The 9606-nt window shown below is 33.9% G+C and overlaps 1 protein-coding gene and 1 pseudogene across 1 annotated transcript; one reads left to right on the top strand and one right to left on the bottom strand.

The window, feature by feature from the left end:
• The first annotated feature begins 547 nt into the window (after nt 1-547).
• LOC107023013 (protein disulfide-isomerase-like) lies at nt 548-5088 on the top strand. Its single transcript, XM_015223575.2, has 11 exons — nt 548-742; nt 1957-1987; nt 2110-2397; nt 2497-2682; nt 2799-2924; nt 3119-3253; nt 3349-3468; nt 3594-3711; nt 3989-4101; nt 4447-4652; nt 4751-5088. Exons 1-10 carry the CDS (start codon nt 579-581, stop codon nt 4648-4650), a joined length of 1485 nt encoding a protein of 494 aa, XP_015079061.1. The 5' UTR covers nt 548-578; the 3' UTR covers nt 4651-4652; nt 4751-5088.
• A 705-nt stretch (nt 5089-5793) lies between these two features.
• Nucleotides 5794-8237, bottom strand: LOC114077568 (annotated as a pseudogene).
• Nucleotides 8238-9606: the final 1369 nt, after the last annotated feature.

The raw sequence follows: 9606 nt of genomic DNA, 5'->3' as shown, positions 1-9606 counted from the left end.
TAAAAATAATATTTTAAAGTTAAATTCGGTTCTATCTAATCATAAACCATACTCCATAAATTGAGATACAAAAAATATAAAATATAACAAAAATAATACCTCAAATTTTTTTAATTAAAATTAAATAAAAAATATCATAAATTAGAAAAAAAAGAACTACATTCACATTGAGTTATCACTAATTTAATGGATAGAATTCCATGAATTATATGAAATTATTTTTTCGAAGACTATAAATACTAACTTTCGACAAATTTAAGGGACCAAAACTATTCAATGCATACTTAAGGGAATATTTAAATCTATCCTCTAACATAAGGATTGATTTTATAATTTTCTCTTAAAATTAGTACCAAAATGTATGCATACTTTAAACATGTGATTTTTTAAGGCAAAAAAATTTAAAAAATTTCCTCAAATATTTTTCAAACTCCTACACGTATTGACACATATTTATGACCAATCCCCACTTTACACGTAATATTTATATGATGACATGGCACTCTAAACTTTTTCTTTATAAATATAAAAAAAGAAATTGGAGAAATGAATCAAATACATTGTGTGTTCAGACAAATATGGCAAAGAGTGGCATTTTGGTAATTGTTTCAGCTCTTGTTGTTCTTGCAGTTTGTGGTGTTTTTGCTGAGGAGAAAGAATATGTGTTGACTTTGGACCATTCTAACCTCACTGAGACTGTTGCTAAGCACAACTTCATTGTTGTTGAATTCTACGCACCTTGGTAAGTAATCTGCTGTTTTTTTTTCTATTTATTTTCTTGAAAAAAGTTCATTTTTATGCTTGTTGAATTCATTTTTATGCTTGTTAAATCTGTATGTGCAGAATGTAATGAATGATTGGATGAAAGGGGTTTTGTTTTTGATCAGTTTTTTTTGTTATTTTAGTGAATTTTTGCTGTAATTTTTTGGTTTTCACAAGCTGTATGAGGAATGCATCAAGATCAGTTCTTTATGTGAATTTGTCTTAAAGGGTTCATCAAGGACCCCTTTGGCTCTACTTTGCTTTTCCTGTTTTTTTTTTTTTGAAGTTTTATCTTTTTGCTGGTTTCTCTGGCTTTAGAAACTGCATTTGCAGAAGATAATTAATGACTGGTTCTTTTTCTTTTGGGGAATTTAAGGTTTTGTTATGTAAATGGTTTTTTTTTCTTCTGATTTTTCTGCTGTAATTTTTTATTTACACATTGACTTGAATTTGTCTGAAAGGGTTTTTCAAGGATCCTTTTGTTGATGGATGTATTTTGATTTGTGGACTGATTGAGGTTTTAAGGCTTTTTCTGTAAAAAGCTTCTCCTTTTAATTCATGTTTGATGCTTCTAGAATCTGGATTTGCTTGATGAGTTCTAGGTTATAAGGTTTTCCTCTTTTTTATTTAATTTGCTGCTTGTTTTTTGGTATTTAAAATCTCTGTGTCCAGAATTTTACAAAAATATTAATAAATCTGGATTTGTCTTTGTGTTCTGTGTTACTGCAAGTTAATGGTTTTTCCATTTCTGTGACAGTCTAGTCAATTGGAATGTAAATTCTGTTTTTTTTATTTTTGTGTATGTATTTGGATCTATGTCAAGAGGTTCCAGTGATCTGTGTTAATAGAAGTGATTCTTTAAGCCAAATTGTCTTGTTATGTGTAGTGGTGGATCCAATGTAATGGTACCAGGTTCATCTGAACCTAATAGTTTCGACTCGGAGCATAAATTTATATGTAAGAATTCACTAAAATTGCAATAAATAGTAGACATGAATCCATGAAAAGAGATAATGAGTTTATGTTGATGACGACATGCTTGAGATGGTTGTATTAATAGCTTGCATTAGTTTCGATCTTTTCTATGGTATCAATTCCCATAGTTATCGTTGTTGTCGAAATGTTTATTTAGTTATTCTTTGACATGAAATGTTTTTACTTTATGAGTAACTGATAATGTACTTGCAATTACAGGTGTGGACACTGTAAGAGTCTTGCTCCTGAGGTACACTTTCTTCTATACATTGCTTAATGAAGGAAGGAATATCATTTTTCTCCGTCATTATGTTTTTCTTGGCATTTTCAATCTATGCAACTGATTTAATGTTAAATTATGTTTCTTTCCAGTATGAAAAAGCTGCCTCAGAGCTGAGTAGTCATGACCCTCCGATTGTTCTAGCTAAGTATGATGCAAATGATGAAGCCAATAGAGAACTTTCAAAAGAGTACGAGATCCAGGGTTTCCCCACTATTAAGATATTGAGAGATGGAGGAAAGAAAGTTCAAAACTATAACGGTCCTCGTGATGCAGCTGGTATTGTATCCTACTTGAAGAAACAAGTGGGTCCTGCATCTGCTGAAATCAAGTCGAAGGAAGATGCCACAAATCTTATTGATGAGAAAAGTATCTTTATTGTAAGTGGTGATACTTTTGATATTTTACTTATCATTACTGAAGTTTATTTTCAGCATGCCATAGCTTCTTGCTGTCTAAAATCTTTCATGTTTCTTTAGGTTGGTATATTTCCAGACCCCTCCGGAGAGGAATTCGAGAACTATATAACACTAGCTGAAAAACTGCGAGGCGAGGTCGATTTCGCTCACACTGTTGATGCTAAACACCTCCCTCGGGGTGGACCAGTCAACAAGCCCACTCTTCGTCTTCTAAAGCCATTTGATGAACTCTTTGTTGATTTTGAGGTATTACAGTTATCTGTGTATATTTTTATCTTTGATACTCATTGTATTATGGTTATGAGGCTCAACTCTGTCCTATGTTATCTTTTAATTGGCCGTATGATTGTACATACTTGCAGGTCTTTGATGTCGATGCAATGGAGAAGTTCATTTCAGAATCTAGTATTCCTGTTGTTACTATTTTTGACAATGATCCAAACAACCATCCTTATGTTAACAAGTTCTTCGAAGGCACTAACGCCAAGGTACTTGATTCTGCGAGCTGTAATGCTTCAATTTGACCTTATATTTCAACGTCAAGCGATTCTAGGATTTTCTCATGAATTTTACAGTTATATGTTTGTACTTGTATTATTTTCTTTTCATTTATTAATATTTGACAATTAACTTCAAAGTTTTAAGATACTGATTTGGTTTTTTGACATTTGCAAATCTACAGGCGTTGCTATTTGTGAACTTTAGCGCTGATTTTGATGCTTTTAAGTCCAAGTACAACGATGTTGCTGTGATTTACAAAGGGGATGGGGTGAGCTTTCTCTTAGGTGATGTTGAGGCTGGTCAAGGTGCTTTTGAGGTTGGTTAAAATTTTCAACTATCTGATTAGATTGTCATTTTATCCATGATCCCGTAAAAAGGCGTGTTGAACATTCGTTTTATTTGGAATTGCAGTACTTCGGACTGAAGCAGGAACAGGCACCTGTGATCATCATAATGGACACTGATGAACAAAAGTATATTAAGGACCATGTGGAACCTGATGCCATTGCTGCTTATTTGAAGGATTACAAGGTGATGCATCCTCTTCTTTTTCTTGGATATATTTTGGAATAAAAGCGTTGTTAATTGTGAACAATATTCTGCACGGAAGGAAAGGCTTACTAACCTTTTTCCTCTAATTTTCCACATTGTTACAGGAAGGAAAACTGAAGCCACATGTGAAGTCAGAGCCCAGCCCTGAAGTCAATGACGAACCTGTTAAAGTGGTTGTTAGGGATACCCTCCAGGATATGGTTTACAAATCGGGAAAAAATGGTGCGTGTCTGTCAATATTTTAATCTTTATTCGATGTCTTGGTTGAGAAAGAGTTGTTTCTTTGTTGTACCATTTCGTTCTCCCTCTTTGGTGTTTACTTGCATTTCTTTACTAGTGTGTAAGGTTGTGATGAGGAGTTGGATGTCGTAAATTAAGTGATTGTGGAACTATTATACGTAGTAGGAGAAAGAGGGAGCAGTCATCAGCTAATTGCCTGCGGGTTTGACTTTAACAATAATTGTGCTCTCCTAAATTATTATTCTTTTTGTCTGCTCAGTGCTGTTAGAGTTCTACGCACCTTGGTGTGGCCACTGCAAGAGTCTGGCTCCAATTTTGGATGAAGTGGCTGTATCATTTGAAAGCGATCCTGATGTTCTCATTGCAAAACTAGTAAGAACTTTTTTCATAAACTAAACATGGATATTTGATGCATGTATCTACTTCATCCTTTGTTACATTAAGTAACGGCATAATAATCAAGAAAGAATGTATAGAATTAGAATCGGGTTTTTAGTATAAAAATCAGAAAGAATGGAGTGGACATTTTATCTTTGATGTTATGGATTTCGTTGTTGGAGAGATTTTGTTTACTGATTTTTAGTAGAAAACATCTGTAAAGTGTATCAAAAAAGAAGGTTTGTATGGCTTAAACACGATTAACAGTTGGTTAGCTACCTGTAATGCACAGGACATGTATTTGTTGTCATTTCCTCTCACCTGCTTCCTCATTTACAGGACGCAACCGCAAATGATCTCCCGAAAGGTGACTTTGATGTTCAGGGATTCCCTACTATGTACTTCAGATCGGCCTCTGGTAACTTGTCACAGTACAATGGTGAGAGAACCAAAGAGGCTATCATCGAATTTATCGAGAAGAATCGTGACAAGCCTGCTCAGTCAGACTCTGCCAAAGTCGATTCAGCAAAGGATGAACTTTAGAGGTTTGGTTCTCTTCCTTAAAGCATCAATTATGATATCTGCCATTATTGGTTCTTTGTGCTACAGTAATTGTAATTTATATTGATCTTCTCTTATTCAGGACTCTAGGAACATTGTGTACTGGTGGATCCAAGTTCTGTTGGAAGCATTGTGTTCTGGTGAATTCGACCTCCCACCCGACTACTGCTCTCTCCCAACGCTTCCGTTGTAGTTTTTGGAGCTTTTCAGCGCCAATAAAACGGTTGTATGTATCCATTTTGTGTATCGAATGTAGCTGGATTATGAGTTTATATTATATCTATTGAGAAGTTACCCAACACTTTAGTATCAGCAGTTGTGGTTATCTTCTTTGTCCCAGAATGCTTCTGTTGGAATGTATGCTGGGACATGGTCCCCGTATTACTACAAAGCAGTAAATAATAATACACAATAATTAAAGAAGTTCAAATATATCTCTAAACTTTGCTTGAATTAAGGATCATACATATTCCTACATAAAACTTATTTAAAACTTACAAACATTAAAATAATTTTTCACTGATTAGATAAAAACGGCTATATATGAGTCATCTTTACAGTGATAGAAACATTTACGAGCCACTTCTAGATGATAAAGTTGAGTTGACTAATGATGGAGGAAAAACATGCGTTTGACTTTGGACCACTCTAACCTCACTAATAATTAACATTTGCTAAAGCACAAGTTCATTGTCCTTAATTTATATTCACCTGAGTAACTAATCCATTTTTTAAAGTTCATTTTTTTGTTGCTTATTTTGCTTTCGCCACGAATTGGGAGGAAGTTGTGTTATATAATATGATTTTTACATTCATTTTCAATCGATCCAACTCATTGGAATAATATAGTATTGGAAACACTACTTCCTCAATGAAATAGTGAGATTTTTCGTTCTGAAAATATTACTAATTTTTTTCTAAGCGATTCAATCAAAATATGGAATGGTCATGAACCTTTTTCAACGAGAAATACCTATAGTGTGTCTCTTTTTTAAGTCCATTTATAAATAGGAATTATATTATTTTGGGTTTTAATAGGTTTCTTTAGTGATCCTTCACAACCACCGTACCATGGCCGATATGTTGCCGGAATGTCTCATTAAAAAAAGTATTTGATTTTCTTAGTAATAAAGAAGCATCCAAGATGAACATTCTTGTTCATCTTCATAGTGTCAAATGCAATATAAAGATAGTGGACACAATCATGGAGATATATATATAGGGATGTAAAAGTCCCTATAGAAAAGTTTGAATTATGAAAGAGACCCTCTTATGATCCACACAAAGACTTCAAAATGGAGATATGTATCAAAGTTTGCATCCACGCCAAAGAAATGCCACGCAACTTGTGGAAATTGCTCATCTATTGTGAAACTTAAAATCTTCTGTAATCGGATCATTGCTTCATGATTATTCAACAGATCGTGGGACACTTGTTTGAATTCTTCGTGAAGTGAGCATGTCAACAGTATGATATGGCTAAGACAAAGCGAAGACCAGTTTGCTCCCAATAAATTTCCAATAAGAAAATGGGACGGATACGGCATGTAGAACATAGTTGGTCTCTGAGCTTTCCTCTTACAATCATCGTTATACTCTAGAACCGCAAGACCTAGTTCATAGCAAGCCGATTTATCAAGCTCAGACATGACTGGATCATATATTTCCAGATTGCCAATCCACGAGCCAGTTGAATCTTTGGACTCAAATCATATTCAACACTTCCCAGGCAGTATATTACCACTGGAACTTGCGTATGTGAGCCTAAAACTTTTTCGAATCGTTCCTCCATGATCTTATTCTCATTGAGATCATATAGCATTCTAATGTAAAACTGAGACATCTTGACATACAACTTAATGTGACGTCCCGCCACAATTCTGGCCATTTTCAGCATCTGAATGGGGCGGAAGGATCTAGAGCCTTGAAGAGGTTTGTAGAAGACTCTAGACCCTTCTAGAACTTTGGAGAAGACTAGAGAATTCCCTAGAATTCTCTAGAATACTTTACAACCTTTTTGGAAGAGTGTGGCATATTTTTGAGAGTGTAGAATTCTCTAGAACATGAACTAAAGTGTATTTACTTAGGGACTTGTAGAATAATATTTATTCTTAGGCCCTTAGGGAGTAGTATAAATAGGAGGGCCTCTCATTTGTAAATCATCCAACAATCCAACCAAAGTTGTAAGTAAAACTCTCAAGCTAATACAAGTTCTCTCTTCCAAAATCTTTCTAGTCTTTCTTGCCGTGACATTAAGCTCTTTGATCCTGTCAACCAGTGCTCTTACATTTCCATTTGCTGACTCTAATTCCTCATTAATCTCATCGGTTGGAGTATCAAGCTCATACCTGATACAATTATCAAACGAACGAGCATTTAAATCAACCACATTAGTAAAGCATGACATAATTAATGGGAAGTAATTACACATACAAATACCTTTTCCTAAGATCACTACAATGTTTCAGCTTCTCAATGTCGATGTCAGTGATGGTATCCACCTCAAACAAATGACAGGAATATCCTTTAAACGAATCACTAGTCTGCTCAGACCAAGTTTTTATTTCAAGCTCTGTTGTGAACTTAAGAATTCTCTCTAACCGTATCTTTGTTTCAAGGTTATTCCGATTTGTAAGTTGAATGTTTTTTCTAATGGGGACCAGTTTGCTCTCAAAAGATTGCCAATAAAATAATAATCGAGATCAGTTATGTAGAATATCGTTGGTCTCTGGCTTTCATCCTACTGTGATCATCCATGCTAAAAACCTTGAGATTTAGCTTCTTAAAAGTTGCAATGTCAGCTGAAGAAATGAGACTGTCGCATATTTCAATGTCACCCATTCATTGGGGAAAATCCTGTCTTAGTTGGAGAACTATAGCTAGATAAAATTGTGAATCAAAATTGTATTCTGTACTGTCCAAACCATATATGTCCACCTGAAATTTTAAAGGAGAGTGTGAAAAGTGATTAAGATATTCCTTGATGATCAATTCCGTTTGGAAGCTGTCTTTCATTATGTAGTAGAAATTAGATCTCTCAACATTATTCATTGTCAAGGTAATCTAGTCAAAAAGTCTTTCAGACTCATCTTTAACTTCATTCTCCAAAGTCTCAAGAATGTTGGCTTCTAGCAGTTTAAACACTATAATCTGCAAGTGTAGATTCAAGTTGTAAAATTTAAGAGTCTACAAGAAGTATACTATACACGAACAAACTCTCAAAACCCCATCAAAGAATTAGCAAATCAGAAACCTAAGCAATGGCTCCCGAAATATTGATTTCGTTGAAAACCAAGATTAAGACGCGACTTGAGATTGTATATAATTCAGAGATGACCAAGAAATTGAAAACCCAACCAATCACCTCCCTTCATATACATTAATTACCCAATATCTTAGATCAACAACAATAACCCACATCAAACAATAATAACCCATCATCTTCATCAAACAATGATTAAGATCAACAATCATAAACCATCGGTATTTACGAGCTCAGATTCAGTTTTACAACCTACAACACCCGCAGCAACAACAAACCAAAGGTTGTTTCCGGTAGACCCATGCATAAACAATGTATTTGCAATGATATCTTCCTATTTGTACAGGTGGCCTAATTCTATTGCTAAATGAAAGCTTCTTCAAAATTCTAGTTAATGACTGAAATGTAAAAAAAACTGTACTACTATTACTAAGCCAACAAACTGGAGTACTATATATATTATGACTAATTGAGTTGTATGTTTACTGCTAACCATTATTATTGTCACTAAGCTAGTACTAATTAAGTTTAGTTGTAGTGCTCAATTATACACACGTATGGACTGAACACACTCAAATTTCATTATTAGTGATTAACTAAAATTTACACGTACGGTATGGACTCAACACAAAATCCATCATCGTTATATATAATTGACTCTAAAGTTGATAGAGTTTGTGGTTAAGATAGACAGTGGAACTCACTCGTGCTTCTTCTTTCTGGTAAATGGACGAATTGGGTTAAAATCATTTAATACGGGACGTAGGCTTTTGTACGCTACAAGCAATTAATGCAATGTTTTATATTCACTAATATATATATATATATCAAATATAAGCAAAATCTAATTGGTGGTTTCTAATTTACAAGTATTAAGTATTATATTGCATTGTACAGCTCAACTCACATAGTTAGTTATAGAATTAGTTAGAGAGTTAGTTATCACATGTATTCAATGTGTATAGTTAGTTAGCTCAAAGTGTAATAGTCTAGAAGCTTCCAATTAATCTGTATATATACTTTACTGATGAAATAGAATCGTTCAAGCTTTGCATTCTACAAGTTGTCTTCTCTACTCTAATTCTTTACTAGTTGTAATCAAAGCTTCCATTGTTTCAAAGCTTGAACAGAGTATGAATCTTTGATAACAAGCATGGATTAACATAAAAATTTTATTATTAATTTAGTACTAAAATTTACAACACAAATTTTGATCGTTATAGTTAAAGCGCAAGATGCATGATATAGATAATGGTTAAGCTGAATAGTGGAAGTGATAGAATTTGTTGTAAGCTTGACAATGTGGAAGGTGTGGGTAGTGGAACTCACTCATGACAGGGGCGGAGAGAGAGAGGGTGATTTGTTTTTAGTATATATATTTCTTAATTCGTTTTTCCATTATGGGTCAAATATATATATTCATATTCAACCTATTTTGACCATATTTGTAGAGATCGTTAAAATAGTTTGAAGTTCATATTTGACAATTAAAATAGGAGTGATTCAAACCATTAAATATGGCTAATATGGACTCATTTTATTAATATAAGTTGTAATTGCCAGCTCTATGTTGGAATGTATGCGTCCACTAATATTGATGGGACCAGGTTCTCAATACAATAAAGTCAGACAGTAATGAAAAAATAAAGAAACGTAAAGATTGACAAAGCACATAG

Source organism: Solanum pennellii, chromosome 6 (genome assembly GCF_001406875.1).
Source record: "Solanum pennellii chromosome 6, SPENNV200".
In the NCBI taxonomy this organism is placed as follows: Eukaryota; Viridiplantae; Streptophyta; class Magnoliopsida; order Solanales; family Solanaceae; genus Solanum; species Solanum pennellii.
The sequence above is the reverse complement of the archived record's forward strand: the minus strand, read 5'-3'. Positions and strand labels throughout refer to the sequence as shown.